General features: G+C 41.2%; 1 protein-coding gene across 3 annotated transcripts in view; it reads right to left on the reverse strand.

Moving 5' to 3' along the window:
• Positions 1 to 16,307, reverse strand: part of mib2 (mindbomb E3 ubiquitin protein ligase 2) — a 100,360-nt gene that overhangs the window by 82,996 nt on the left and 1,057 nt on the right. The window contains exon 1 of one of the 3 annotated variants that reach the window (XM_037536202.1): positions 5,115 to 5,204. The exons of the other annotated variants lie outside the window; for them this stretch is intronic. Coding sequence (XP_037392099.1) covers positions 5,115 to 5,145 — 31 coding nt within the window. The 5' untranslated portion in view covers positions 5,146 to 5,204. Of the gene's footprint in view, positions 1 to 5,114; positions 5,205 to 16,307 lie in introns of those variants that run through there. 3 annotated transcript variants of the gene reach the window in all.

Consider the following 16,307-nt stretch of genomic DNA (forward strand, 5'->3'; position numbering starts at 1 on the left):
CAGATGGGAATGATGTGCTGTGTTGGGGGAGCGAAGAGGCTTTGTTGCTTTTTCCAAGTTGTTAAATATCAAGATGGTGTAGATGCTTTTAAACATTCAAACCTTTGACTACATTCATTCAGGTTTGTAGAACATTTAACATGAACATTTAAGGCCATGAAAATTCCTAAGCCTAACACATCTTCATCCATCTAGACACATTTTACTCTACACCCGATGACAAAGAACAGCTCACGAAATAGGATCTGAAGGTTTGGAGACACAGGTTTGGAACAAAAGGTAGACCTACTGAAATAAATACACAAACAAGCATTTCTTCCATGCTACTACTATGATAGTATTGCAAGGCTTTGAAATCACAATTCAACTGCTTTGTTTTACAATTATTCACGCAATAAAACACAATATTAAAATCATATTAAAGACCTGATAATAAAGACCCGCAAAGACCTAAACCTACTTCTTTAAACGGCTCCAGCAAATTCTATCCTGAATGACATTAAGCTTGTGGGTAGACCTCAAACAGACACCAACCCAGAAAGCAGATACCCAAATAAAATAATGTCTCTCAAATAAGATATGCTAGATATCTGAAACACACCGATGTTCAGATGAAAACCAGATGCTTCCTCTCTACTCTGGATCTAGCTTTGACACTAAACTGAAAGCAACGATTATGTTAAAATCTTGTGAAAGCACTAATAAAAAATTAAATCTTAAGTTTATAACTGATCTAGCATATTTTATGAAACGCAGCCTGAGGCAAAGCCAATAATTCACATCTAACTTCCAACTGTTTAGCACGTCAAAGCCTTTAGGAAAAGATTCTGTTCACTAATAATCAAAATAAGTACAATCATTTTCCAGATTCTATGACAGGAGCAATCCAAGCGACTTTCAGAAACACCTAAAAGAAATTCACTGTACATCATCTCAAAAGACTATACTAGGTTTTGTCACCAATATATGTGCAAAGGCCAGAGACCACCTTTTCATTTACTTCAACTATCAGTGAAAATGGACAGCAAATACAAGTTAATCATTTAGGAGATACTGGTGAGCAGATTATATGTAACACATCAAAGAAAATCAAAGAAAAATGAGAAAGCAAAAAACAGAGTACAAACAATTAATTTTAAAAGATACAGAGGGAATGGGACCCAGAACAACCATGTAAGACCTGGTAGATCTCCAGGTTAGTTTTCATCTTTGAGAGAGCGCTCTTGCTTCAGATCTGAAGAAAAAAAAATCCACAGTTGATTCTGTCCATCCTTCGACTGTGAGAAGACAACTCAACACTATGAGTCTGAAATGTTAATGTCAGAAAAGAATAAAGGGAATTTTCAATACAAACGAAGAAGCTGCTGGTGTTCCCAACATCAAAATCACTGAATATTTGGGATTAGCAGCAGAAGCAGAAGGATAGCAGCAAGAGTGAAAGGGAAGGTTTACAAGACAGTAGTGCGTCCTGCTATGATGTCTGGTTTGGAGACTGTGGCTCTGTCTAAAAGACAGGAGGCTGAGCTGGAGGTGGCCGAGATGAAGATGCTGAGATTTTCGTTGGGAGTGACAAGGTTAGAAAGGAGCAGATCAGAGGGACAGTGAAGGTGGAGCAGTTTAGAGATAAAGCCAGAGAGGCCAGGTTGAGATGGTTTGGACATGTGTTGAGGAGGAATAGTGGATATATTGGGCAAAGAATGTTGGAGATGGAGCTGCCGGGCAGAAGGAGAAGAGGTAGACCTCAGAGAAGGTTTATGGATGTAGTGAAGGTGGACATGGACATGATTGGTGTGAAAGTAGAGGAGGCAGTGGATAGGGCAAGATGGAGGCAGATGATCCGCTGTGGCGACCTCTAAAGGCAGCAGCCGAAAGAAGAAGAAAAGCAGAAAATACAACCGACTTCTGAGATTGAACTTTGTAAGCAAGTCTCCCAAAAAGAATGGAAGATAAAGACGACAGACTAACACAATATATTATGTAATAAAGGCAAAGTGTGAACACCTGATTATTTAAAAATGCTTATTATGTTTTACTTTATTATGTATTACAGTATATTTAGCTGTTAAGGCTTCTGTGTAATTATTTTGGTCACTGACTTTTGCTTGGTACTGTAGTTACATAACAACTTTATTACTGCAAAACTACAGTCAACAGTGAAATAACCTGAACGCTTGCAGCAGATACTTCAATACTACTACATGCAACCAGAGGTACACACACTCTCTGTGCCCTCATTGCACCCGTCTTGAGCATGCCACCTGCTAGCACGCGTTAGCCAGTGCCAGTTTATCCAGGCTTGCTCAGACAAGAGGGATAAGCCACGTGGCATGGTAGAACAGATGGAGGAGCTCAATACAGTAGGCACGCTGAGGAGGCCACTCAAACGTCACTTCCTCGCCACGTTTTAATCAGGAACCTGCTTACAGAGGCACGTTTAAAAGAGAGCATGAACAACACTGACATGCTCCCACAACAAGCCTGCAACACAGGGAAAGCCAAGTGCTTACTGCAGTGCTGGAACAAGCCGGATCTGGACCTGCCAGTTTCCAGATAGGACCAAGCACCTACCTATTATCTGTCGGTGCCATATCTTGTTCACCTAATGAATTAATTTCTGTGATGAGCTGTAAAAAGATTTTGCATCTCATTTGACTACAAAGTACCCAGCAATGAAATTTTCATTGGATCACAAGTCACATCATACCAGGCCATGTACATGGCAATTTAACTCTAGCGCAAAAAAGCCAATCAAATCATATCAATGAACTTAAACAGGGACAGAGGCCTGAAGCCAAACAGGTCAGAGCGAGCCTCATTTCTAATAACGGCAGCAGCGACGTCAGAATACAGTAATGCCAGCTTACTAAGCTTCGGACCACTAAGGGGCATGTCTACTACACCTTTTTAATGCACACCTTTCAATATGCATTCCCGTGACTTCACCCTTCCCCACTACCCTGTCAGACCTGTAACCACTCAGCGTTCCGAAATCGGGTACACTAATTGTTTGGGGGGAAAATCTGATTTACCCAATTTCCCAATTTTCAAAATTTTGCTTCTTTACGACTAGAGCGGTAAGCCTAGCATTGTTGGCAAACACTAGAACTCAATAGTCACCCAAACAGTACAAACGGTTTCTGTAAAAATAAATAAAAATACGTCCCCAAAACTTCTCACAATCTGTTCAAACCGGATACAGACCTTCGTCAAGGCCGTGCAGATAAGTTGTAGATACCGTCAGTGCTTAAAGTGCCAATAAAAACTGAATATTCCTCAATTATTTAGAATAAAACATTCTGATGTTGCATGTAAGCAAAGTTAAAGTTTCAAAACGCGAAGGTTATTTAAAAGAACGCATACAAACAGGATGTTTCTATATAAAAAGTTAGTGACGTTGGTTAAAATGAACTAATAAAATTAATGCATGCGCAATGTTATTGAATGTTAAAAATATACCGCATATACTTTTGATAGTATTTTATAAATATGGCTCTATTGGTCCCACTTTGTGTTCCAAAACATGAAACCTCAGAACAGTGAAAGACCGTACTGCTTACTGTATATTGTGATTTATATTTTTGTCGTGTTGCCCACCCCTACAACAGACTACAGAACAATGCCCCTCATAGCGTTACTGACCGAGACTTGGAACAGCATAATTCAGTCCAGAATACAATTTCCTTGTGCGAATTTCCTGAGCGCTCAAGTAGTTCAACAGAGCTCTGCTGACAAAAGTGGGCATGACAGCGCTAACTAACCAAGGCTTCTGAAACAGGAACTGCTCACATCCGCTTCCTCTGGGTCACTTATCTGAGTGTGGTCTGGCCCATGAAAGCACATTTCAGACAAGTTCCTGACTTTCTGACAGTTTCAGAGATTATACTCGCTGAAGGCCAAGAAGGGAGCCGAGTTGAGTGAAAAAACACTGACGCTCTCTAGAACAATGTGTGACCTATTAGCCAAGTTACTACAAAGGCATACTTATCAGATAAAGCCCTTGACATAGCAGAGTGCTCGCCCTTGTAGATATTCAGAGAAAGAATTTATATTATACAGCTACATATAAACACACCACATAAATAATAATAACTACAATCTACAAACTTGAAAAACACCAATCACAGGCCTAAGCACATGTCAGAGGCGTGCTGATGTAAATAAGGCAGAAAACTTTAAGGCAGAAAAACCTGCTGCAATTTATTTGAGCGAGAGCCACAAAATGAAAGGATGTTTCAAGTCGGAGTGCCTTCTCAGTTCTCAGAAGAGTCAAACAAAATGCTGCGTCATCTTACAGCTTCATACTTCCGACAGAACTGGCAGAGTAAACGCTAGAACTGGCTTTTGTCAGACACATATGGTGACCCAGGGTTTACAGAGGGAAAGGAGAGTGAGCAGAAATCAATACTGATCCAGGATAAACAACACACCAAGGGGATTACATCAACTCGCCAGAACTGTCTGAAACACTGAAGGAAGGCTTGCTTCCGCCGCCTCGCTAAAGATATGGCAGATTGCATCTTCATGAAAAGCAGGCAAACCGCAATTCTGAGGAAAACAGAACGAAAACATCTTCAAGTAAAATGATCAGGAGGGACTGTTTTATCAAAAATTACATGATCTAAACAAACGTAATGGAATGACTCCGAACAGTTCTTCTGAAGTTCTTCACCGGCAGGAAGGGCAACCACAAAAGCTGGGACAGTAGACTAAATTGTCTGAGATAACACTTAACAGTAACAACAAATTAGGGCTCCTGGTTGCTGTTTTTAGAAAAACAGTGGAGATTTCCATTACACAAAATGACATATGACGGCATGATACAAATACTAGTTAGTTTTGCTCTTCAGTCACTAATTAACGGACAAAGCGTTCAATATTCAGGCTTGACATATGGCCTAGTTACAAAATTCAGTGCTTAAGCTCTGAATTCATTTTAGACAGACTAACCTCTTCATTAAAGCTCAAAACACTGGAACATTTCTGGACTATTTCATCAATGTGCCAACAGCCCAGCCACGCTTTAAGTCTGTATTCCTTTATACAACTATACTGACCGCTAGAGCAATGCGTACAAAAATGTTGTTAACTTGCAAGAAATAAATAAATAAACTTACAACTCATGAACTTCAAGCCACTTCTGAGCATCTTCAGTGGTTTAATTTCCAGTGAGACATTTAACTTATGGCTCTCCTCTCTTTTACAACCTGCTCACTCTCTCAGCAGTTTCCCAGGAAACACTGGCTCTTGAAATCTGCCAACATGTTAAGCTGTCCAGAACTGTTTGTTTTTTAGATGAACTTTGCTCTCTGTTTGAGAACTCGACGTTTTGGTCTTTCTGACTGAATCGTACTACACGACAGCAGTGCAGCTAAGACAAACAGGACGTTCAAAGATTCACTGCCCCACAAAAGCAACAAAAGCATCTTTTTTATAAACCAGCAGAAAACAAGATCACGCAACAGTGCATGATAATAGGACAGGTGAGCTACTGTATACTAATGAAGAGGAATACAACCTCTGGCATTAATAATTAATATTCTTCTCGACTGAAAAAACACAGGCCTGAAAATTTGCAACAGGATAATCACATCAGTGAAATAAAGCTTAAAAAGTGGGCTAAATTATAATATCACAATGCCTGAAGGCCCTTTCACAATACATCACAATATTTTGTGTTTTTTCAGTGGTTTGATCAGGTGAAACATAAAAAAGCACACGTTTATAAATACAATCAAAAACTCTTTATTTAGCATTTCACTTCCTGCGCTGCACCAAATCCAATTAAACAGGACTAAAACACGCAGCCAACGTTCTTATAGGAAAGTCTATTCACTCGGGCAGCTATTTCAAGCCATACAAGACCAGGCTCCTATCTCTTTGAACGGGGAGAGACTCAATACTCGAAACTGAAGGTCCAAATACAGTCAAACCATTTTAGAAGGAAAATCTGACAAAAACCTCAAATAGCTTGTAACGTCTGGCTCAACGACACACTTCCCTGCTAGCAGCACAACACTGTCGACCCTCTACCACTTGAGGCGTAACCAGCAAGCTGGCTTTTCTGGATTTTCTTGTGATTTTCTCTGTAACAGATGGCATGTTGAGTTTTACAACAGTTTCCATTTATATTTCACCCAGTGACCGGTCTCCTCATTTATACCGTCTCTGACGCACCTAGTCAGTGTTCTTTACGTACTGACGATCTCGACAATAAGCCCAGAAAAGCAAATCATGTTTATCATAGTAACAATAAAACACTGTCATATCGACCACCCCTTCCGATACACACCGACCAGCCACTTCTTGAACTACACCTTCTTGTTTTACACTCATTGTCTGATCAGATCCATTCTCCACATGTGCCTACTGCAGCTCTTAGACTGAAGTCCATCTCTGCATACCTTGTTATCCTCTCTTTCACCCTGTTCTTCAATGACCAAGACCACCACAGAGCAGGTATTATTTGGGTGGTGGATCATCACCATTATTGGTGTGTTAGTGTGTGTTGCGCTGGTACAAGTGGATCAGACACAGCTATGTAAATACATTTAACAATGAATATGCCAATCAGCGTACTTACAGCATTGACTAGCATTAGTAGCCCTAATAAAGACTGCAGCAGGACTCTCACTACTGCCCAATTTGCAAAGTCAGTTGGACACTGAAAGTAGAAAGTGAAAAGTGAAAGGCAAAGGGGAAATGGTGCAGTGGGGGATTCCACCTCTGTTTTAAAATTTCTCAATAATTCTACTGAAGTGCAAACATCACAGCGGTCCGTCACAGTTTAACGTGGTTTAACGTGAAATGGTGCATTACCGGCTTGAACTTCTTTAAAGTGCCGGTGTTGGGAAACACTGGGACTATACCGCCTTAAAAACACCCCACATGGACCTCTCTGCTGTTAAAGAATTAAAATAAAACATCTTTAAGGCCAAAATCTTTGTTAAATGACGTCCTAGGTAACGTATTCAGAACCATTGCTTGGAGATACGACATGCCTCAGATGTCTGGTTGTCGGCGGCACTACTGTGAACAATTCTGACACTGTGAGGTTTCTCCACAGCAGAGCATTTCATATCAAATCACTAGAACGACTTTGTTCACATCTTGATCTAAGCACAAAACAGTGGAATCCCCCTTTAAGAACTGACAGACTGATTTTCTCTCCAACTTCTCCTTTGGCTGGAAGTCACTTAGACACAAACAAATCTTTTGCAACAAATGACTGCATTTCTTTCCATATCTCTGATCTGTCGTTGGTCATTTCACCGAGGAGTGTTAAAAACATGCATAATAAAAATGGAAAACAAATGCCAGTAATTGAAATGTGACCTTCTCTAAAAACACCATATAAAAGTTGTAATGAGCTGACCAAAATATTTATTAAAATGAGCACTGTGCAACAAAGTGCGCCCTGGTTTCTCTTGGTAACTGCAAGCCTCATCGCCAGCACCTTTTTTCTGAACTTAAAAATATTTGATTTACTGAATGTTACACAAACGTTGTCCCACTATATTAGACAAAAAGGCCTTTAGCTCTGTCCAGGGCCATTAACCTGACAGAGCTGAATGAGTAGTTGCTGATGGTGTAAGTTCACAGCGTTTAATCCTAAAGTACTATCGTGGATGAGGGTCCAGTCTGTTTCTTCAGTAATTCAATTTGTTTATTAGATTGTATGATGGGAGAAAAGAGGCTCTGTGAATCTAAGTTTCCATCAGCTGTTCAGTACTTTTCAGCAAATGCTGTGTTTCTGGGTTTCACACACACATCATGGCAAGTTTCGCAACTAGGTACAACGTAGTCTCGATGAGCCACAGCAGTCTCAATGAGCCACGCTCTCGAGAGCAGTTACCACGCTTGGATTCCACACAATTTCCTGTCTGCACCAACACAAGAAATGCAGTTAAATCATAATCGTTCTACCAGGCCTAAATGTTAGCTTACAATGAATCTCCATTTAAACTGCAATTAACAACCGTCTTTTTTATTATATGCAACAAATAAAGGCCAAACCGGCTCATTAGATCTATCACTTCATAGCTGTCAATACTTGAGTTGCTCCCAAACGAAGACAGAACCAGCTTGAGCTCATAAGAGCAAACCAGGGCTGTCACGATCACGAAATTTTAGCTGACGATAGATTTTTAGATGTCAAGTAAGTAAACTGTACTGTTGAACCAAAACTGCATACACTGTTGTGCAGAAGCACTCAGATGTCTGCATTTACAGAGAATCACGCATGGAGTCGAGCAAAGCTACTTAAAAAAATACAAGCAAGAAGACACTGAAACATAAATTATGCCTGGATACATATAAATGTATAAATAAAACTACATGGCCAATAAACACAAACACACGCACCCTGCGCTGCCTTTTAAAGAATGCGGTTATGAGCACCAAGTTTTTGGCTTTTTGTTTTTAGAAGCTTCATGACGTCTCAAGATGCATTTTGTTGTTGTCCAAAAAAAAAAAACGTTATCCAGATTTAAGCGGAGTGCAGTCAGCGTACACAACTGCAGTCATCTCAACCATATGTGATCATCTCAAACAACTGTGATTAGGCTGTTACATAACGGGCCTAAAACAAGCATTACACATTTCTATCTTCTAAAGGTGGTACAGCGACTAGCCAGACGTTAGAATGCGTCGCAATAAACGCACTTGCTGCCTTCCATCACACAACTGACATTTTTGTTGTTGGAAGTAAATAATAACAGCGATGCTAAAATAACAGCAATCAGACGATCACGCGATACGTGTGACAGACCTACACTCAACAGCTAAACTCTGTGAGGCCGTTCAGGCTTCAAACATTGTTATGCGAAGACGATCAAAACGGAGTAGTACTGTTACACTAATAGACGCTGAAAAGGAATTCGCCAGGCCAACACAATTACCACCTGCATCCCGGTTTATCTACAGCTCCGCGCTGCTCTACAGGTCAGAGTAGGACAGGCTCGTAGGCGGCAGGACTTCACGGCCCAACATCATCCCCTTTACGGATAATCAGGACTTATCTTCTCATCATATTCATAATGAGATCCACCGTGAAAACTGTGACGACAATACAGTCATGAGACTGCTGTGGAAAATTTCTTGGAAGAAGCTTTTGCTTTTATGTGCTTTACATTAAACCTTTGTAAAGATCAGACAGACCCATTAAAATACTATGATACAGACATTCCTTAAGGATCCCACTTTGCTAACAGCCAGAAAACAATAAAGTCTTTTAAGAAAAAATATAAACTCACGTAAACAACAAAACAGACTAACAGCCACAATGCAAGCTAATGTTTACAGACAATCGCATCACAACAAGCATTATTATACCTCAGTCCTCCTGACTCTGCACAGCCTTTCAGGCTGTATTTGCGTAAGTGTGTGCAAAGGCTACAATCGCTATGACAGTTGGCTGAGTTACCTGTTGGTGTGTGCGTATACAGACGTGCAGCAAAGGGCTGTGTGTGAGACGGCACACAGAGCAGTGGAGAGAAAAAAAAAAAAAGCACAAAGACTTCAGGTCCGCCTCTGAGACGAATGAGAGTACAAGCCACAGTCACCCCTACGCTGCCTGGACGATGCAAACAAAAGCCCTTAAACACTGAGAACAGAGAAAAGGGAAAAGGAAGACGACTCAGAGCGCCGTGTTTGCCATCCCAGGCCACACTGGAGCTGAGGCACGGGGCAGGGCGGGGTGTCGTCTCCGTGGATAACGCTGACGAGCCAATCACAGTGTTCCAGAGAAGGCGCTTTATGGGCAGCCAGTGTGCTGCTGGAGGATGCGGCCAGCGTTTAGTCCTTTGTGTGCCTTATCAGCAGGGATTAGTCAGGAGGGGAGAGGGAAAGGTGATGGCCTCTACACCCACTGCTCTGCCATTCACAGTGCTGTGTCCTGTACTGGCAAACCCCTGTCTCACACACACCCACACACAGTTGTGTAGACACACGATATTTTACTATTTTTAAACAGCATCAAAAATTGTGCCATGTAATCGACTGCTTAATTACAGAAAGATCAATGATTGAAATTTACTGTCTCAATGCATCAGCAATAATTATTTAGCAGTTTGCATGATGATTATGCATATTTTCAATTTTCCTACCGTGCTCTGTTACTGTAAGAAACAGGGCACCGTCTTTTTAGAAGTCTTCTTTCAAAATGAATACACACACACACACACACACACACACATACATATATACACATTCATACACACACACACACACACACACACACACACACACACACACATACATATATACACATTCATACACACACACACACACACACTATATATATATATATATATATATATATATATATATATATATATACACACAAATGACAAAATTCAATGGAAGGAATGGTCTCTGATGGCTCTGATGCACCATAAAGGGCAACTGGCATTTTCAATTTATGCCAAAAAATGAAAAAAAGGGAGCTACAAGATTTTGTCCCAACAGGACCGATAAACATACACACACACACAGCCACACACACAGCCACGTTTTATGCTTTTGTGTAATTACCTGTTAAATGCAGATAATAAACAGTTATTGTGTATTAAAACATGCAGACGTGAGGTCGCCACAGGATGCGTCAAAGGATTTTCACTTAGAAAATCAACAAAACATGTCACTGGGGTGCCCAAATTTAGCATGTAACTGTTCATTGTGTGGTGTGGAAGCAAGAACTACTTCTTTACTTTGGTTCAATTTGTGACCACTCCACCTGACCTGGGTCAGCACCAAAGAATTTAACAGTGGTCTACCAAAAACCGTGAGGCTCGATGTGCTTCAAAGCGAACCCTAATACAGTTCGCTGCTGGTGTCAATGCATTTTTTTTTTTTTTACAAAGTTCTGCACCAAAAGAGGAGTTTAACATCACAGCATGCTTTCGCTTCCCTCCAGCAGCACATAAGCGCTGTCCTGTCTGTTTAATCTGCCCGTTTTAACGTCTAACACTTTGTGTTCATATCGTTCCTACAGCATTAGCAGCCGTCGACGGCAGTCGAGCAACAAAATAACAGCACAGATAACTGTTTGATTTTTGCACATGGATCACGTGAAGCTTTTGGTTGAGAATAAACATACAGAATGATGATAATAATAATAATAAAGATCATAAAAAACAGCTATCAGATAAGGCTTAATATTACTGCTTTGATTGCAATACACAGAAACATAACATCTTCATTTTCTGTTTTTCTATTTTCATGGCGGCAAAAAAACGGAGAGAGAGAGAAAGGTTGTTAAGTAACTTCATTTGATCATTCATCATATTCAGATGTTCTTACCCAGAGCAACTTACAATTTGATCATTGTACACAGGTAGGCGAAGGCGGTGTTAGGAGTCTTGCCCAAGGACTCTTATTGATATACTGTAGAGTACTTGCCCAGGCAGGGGAACTGAACTCCAGTCTGCAGCGTAGAAAGCAGAGGTGTTACACACTACACTAACCAACCACAAACGTCCTGTCAGTTCTCTCTCAGCTATGTACTGAACAGCTTTACCCACCCCCACGGCTTTTCCCGTTCAACTTATTGTACTTCACGTTAAGTTTAGCTTGAGTGCATGTAAGTGAAATAAATACCAATGAGCTTTGGAATTTCAGCTTCCTTCAGTCTGACGCCCTGGAGTAAAACAACCAAACTAAAGTGACTGTGTATTAGTCTAGTGCTGTTGGCTCTAGACCTGGAACTGTTAATAGGATAGCAGGAAAAATCTGTACATATATTATTCTACTTACAATTACTATAAAACAGTGAGCTGTTATGGTGCCTTAAAAAGCCATTAGGCTATGTTTCCTGGTGGTTTACATGTGCTAGATTATTGAAATTATGAAAATCTATTACTACATGGTTTTCCAAAGGCACATATAGCTGAATTGTATAGTGACTCCTACATAACAACATGATTTTAGCCTTTATAAACAATATGTAAAGCAAGCGGGTTGGTGTGAAAGTAGAGGAGGCAGTGGATAGGGCAAGATGGAGGCAGATGATCCGCTGTGGTGACCCCTAAAGGGAGCAGCCGAAAGAAGAAGAAGAAGAAGATGTAAAGCAAGCGGGCATGTCTTTGGAAACTGCTCACAGCTTCAAGTTTCTCCAGCAGGGCTATTAGTACGAAAGTCACCATGCATCTACACCAGAAGAAGCTAAAGAATGCACATTTACATTAACATCTATTACAACGGGTCACTAGAAAAACCCTGATAATTATTTTTAGATATCGCCCTGGTCTACTGTACGTCACAGTGTACTAAATGACTAGGATAGACATAATGCAACGACTGAATTAAGGTGATATTTTTTCACAGTTGTCTTGCAAAGAGCATGAGGAACTACATTCAATTCCTCGAGTAACTGTTAAAATAACACACTACTGATGAACAGCGATAGCCCTAGTCTGTACATGTGAGTACGCGCGTGAGTGCGTCTGTATTTGTTTGACGAGTTGAGAATGTGTCATACTAAATAAGGGAAGACTGAGGGACGGGCACACGGACAACCCGAGTGGCTAATGAGGAATATAAAAAAGAGGAATAGCCTGTGTCCGTCCACAGCCATGGAACAGCTGTGGGAGGTGTGGACGGCAACTGCATTTCATTCTGTAAGGCACAAACGTGCACACACTTACACTCAATTACACTGAACTAGAGATGTTACAAATACAATACTCGGTATCAGTATCAGGCCAATATTGGCATAAAATGGAGCAACCAGAAAAGCCTGGTTCCACTGACTCGCACCTTGTTTCGCCAAAATTGTCAATTTACCGGAAAAGGAAAAAAAAAAAAAAAAAAAAAAAAAAAAAAAAAAAAAAAAAAAAAAAACATACTTTACTTTTAATTTAAGTCATTCTAGGTCATTTCTTTTGGCCCACTTATCATGAAATTTACATACAATGTAAAGGACAGGAGGCCTTTTCAAACTATGTCAAAAAAAATGAAAACGATTTGTTATTGACGTGTTTCATGCAACTAGCGAGACACTAGTACACATGAAGATGTCTGAACCTTTACGGATGATGCGATATCCTTCATTACCATCAAGTATATTGTGTATCGAACAAAAATGTGCGGCAGGCAGATATGACACCAACAAGAACACTAAAAACACTGCCAGGTCTCAGCTCAGCGCCATAAACAGGCTAAACTAAGCAACTATAGGCACCAGCATCTGTAAACGTTGCGTGCAACTTGCTATTCCATTCTTTATTACGAGATAAATAATACTACCATGGCCAAATTAAAGAGGGCAAGGCGTTACAACCACAGGCATTAGGGTTATATTTTATCTTTGTCTGTTTGTTTCGTTTTTACTTCACAAACTTTCACTCGCTTGCCATCACTTCATTTGCTAGTTAGAGTTAGAGGCCATCAAAAATGTCAGAAGAGAAAATGATGCTCTTACTATTAGTAATAGCAACAGTACGAGCAGTAGTATCTCTGTGTGTCTGTACATAAAGTACATCTGCCACTGCTTATGGCCACACCATCAGCGGACAATAACAATATTACTGACAGCATGTTCTCCCCTTTTCTCTTAAGTGGACGCAAGAGGAACCACAGTAAGACTGTTTAAGGTAAAGGCAAAGGAAGCGTGATTTGACCAGGGGCACAAAACTTTTGTATAAACCAGTCGACAATCAATTTAACCTTTAGTGGTCATAAAATTATTAAAGAAATGACACAAATCACACGATTCACTGAACACATTTTCTGTTAAAGGCCTCTATGAAAAGCCAGCTATGATCTGTAACACGAAACCATCAAAGGCGCTATGGTGAGCAGGAATGTTATCACAGGCCTGTGTAAAACTGCACTGCAAGGGCAGATAAGGCAAAGCGTACACAGTACGTCTTTATTACACGTTCCTAATCAAATTTTGGGCAGAATATCCTGACACAAATTGAGTCAAGTTCCAAAATAAATTTCACCCACAATGGGATTTATCCACTGCAAATCCTTTTAAGACTAGTCCTAGGCGTTATCTGTATGTTTTATTTTTATCCAGCCTGTGGTGTAAGATATTCTGGTCTTCTACGCTACCAATGCACAAGTAATCTAGTGGATCAGCCAGGAAGCTCAGCATGTTCTGACAATTACACACACACACACACACACACACACTCGGACCTCAGACAAATCTCTTCTGAGCAAATGATATGTTCACGTTTCTAGTCACATATATCAACAACTGGCATGCCAATATTTTATCTGCACTCAAGTTTACCGCTTGAATGAGCAAGCCTGCAAAGGGCTCACCGTGGCCTATGATTAAGAAGACTTGATAGTGAGTAAAAGAGGGCAATTAGATGGAGTGGGCAGCATATTATAAAGTATAATAACAGGACATTTTCATGGTGCATGATACGCATCACTATATTCAGTCTGTAACTGGAAAAAAGTTACAGAAACTACAACTACAATGATTTTTATGTACATTTCACGTCGTGCAGTACAGCGAGTCAAAATTACACATAATCGTCTCTTCTTAATGAAACAGTCATTCAGTGTTTTTAAGCTCTGATGATACCAGCGATATCCTCATAAAAGCATAATGTGTCGTAACTTATCGCGATAAAACGTTGTCATATTGCCCGCTCCTTACGCTACCATAGACTGAACGGCACAATGAGGGACGCAGCGCTCGACCCAGCCCCTAAACCTCTACTTAACCTCTGATTACACAGCAGTTACAGGGCCCAGGTCCCCCTGAGCCATCATTCACAGCTAAAGCCAAATTACCGCCCAAACACTACGAAAATTTCGCGATTCTGAGGGGCTATAAATTCTGATAATCGTTAATATGTGGTTACTCCAAGGGTTGGTCTCCTCGGTAGGGATTAAGCTTCGGACTACACAGCATTCCGAATGCCAGTTCTCCAATGAATGGAAAATATAGTACAGGACTGAGCTTAATCCCTGTCTGGGAAATCTGCCCCAATAGTTTTAGTTAAGAAGCGCTTGACTGACTGAAAGTCCTCAACGGTCACAATTCTTAAATAACACATATAATAAACAAATAAACAAAACAAACTCAATCTCAGATGATTTCAATACGACAGCACCGGGGTGGAGCTAGCCGGAATTCATCAAGGGCTACTTTTCTGCTTATTGGCTTATTACTTTTATTTATTATTTGGCAGTTTCCCTATTAAAACTCTTCATGCTCACGCCAACAGTGAGGCACCCAGACATTTCACACGTTTTGTTGTTACAGCAATGGTGCATAATGGTGTTCCCAGTTCACATTTACCAGTTCACTCTCTACTGCCTCCATATTTCTAAAGAGGGAGTACCTCATATTGGACTCCCCAGTGGCGCCAACCATCATCACCAATACCAACAAAACCAATGTAACATCAGTCAATATTATCAGCCAACTGCTACATCCAACTAGTCAACAATTGTTATGGGTTTCCTCATCATCATCATCATCATCATTATAATTAATAAGTGTGCAGTATGAACTGACGGGAACTCTTTGCTCAAAAGCAAGACACACTGACCAAATCAGGGAGGGAGGCTGACACAAACACTGTTCACACACCGCAGGCACACAAAAGACCTAAGAGAGTCTTCTGAGCCAGTCCGGCTGGAGCGCTGTCTGGATGCCACCGCCAGACGCCACAAGCTGAAAGGGTCACAGCCCGAACAGCACCTGATGACAGGAGCAACTGCCACCGTGCTCCAGCAAGGCCCTAAATCTATTCTCGAGGATGCGTCTCAAGTCATATGTGAGCCGAATTATGCCATGGTGTGCACAACTGGACTGGACAGAACACAAGGCCTGCGATTCCCAGCGCTTCCCCATTAACACTAACAGGAATCACATAAACTAATCCCGGCCAGTCCTTTCGCCACGCTGTGAACTCACATGCACTTTACGTCAAACAGACACTGCGCTGGCCTGCCGCGACAATCCACTGTCCAAAGTCAATAATTCCCAATCTAAACTCACCACTGCTTAACTGGACATTTCCACCACACCAGTCCAGCCCGGCTAGGACCACAACACAGCTGGCAAGCCAGGCGCACATGCAGCATGCACCCATTCATCTGACACATGGACGTGCACGGCTACACGATGCACAGGCTTTGTCGATTGATCGTGACGTCACGGGGTTGGCAAATGAAGCTGAGATGATTTACACTGAAATGTTTACATGCACTCTGCCACGACCCCCCACGGCCAAGGCGTCGGGTCCGAACCCAACCCACTGTTACCGCTTACGGCTGCGTCGTTTACCAGCCCGTGTGTGTGTGTGTGTGTGTGTGTGTGGCCGCCCAGAAGGGGC

This window comes from Pygocentrus nattereri, chromosome 29, assembly GCF_015220715.1.
Source record: "Pygocentrus nattereri isolate fPygNat1 chromosome 29, fPygNat1.pri, whole genome shotgun sequence".
In the NCBI taxonomy this organism is placed as follows: Eukaryota; Metazoa; Chordata; class Actinopteri; order Characiformes; family Serrasalmidae; genus Pygocentrus; species Pygocentrus nattereri.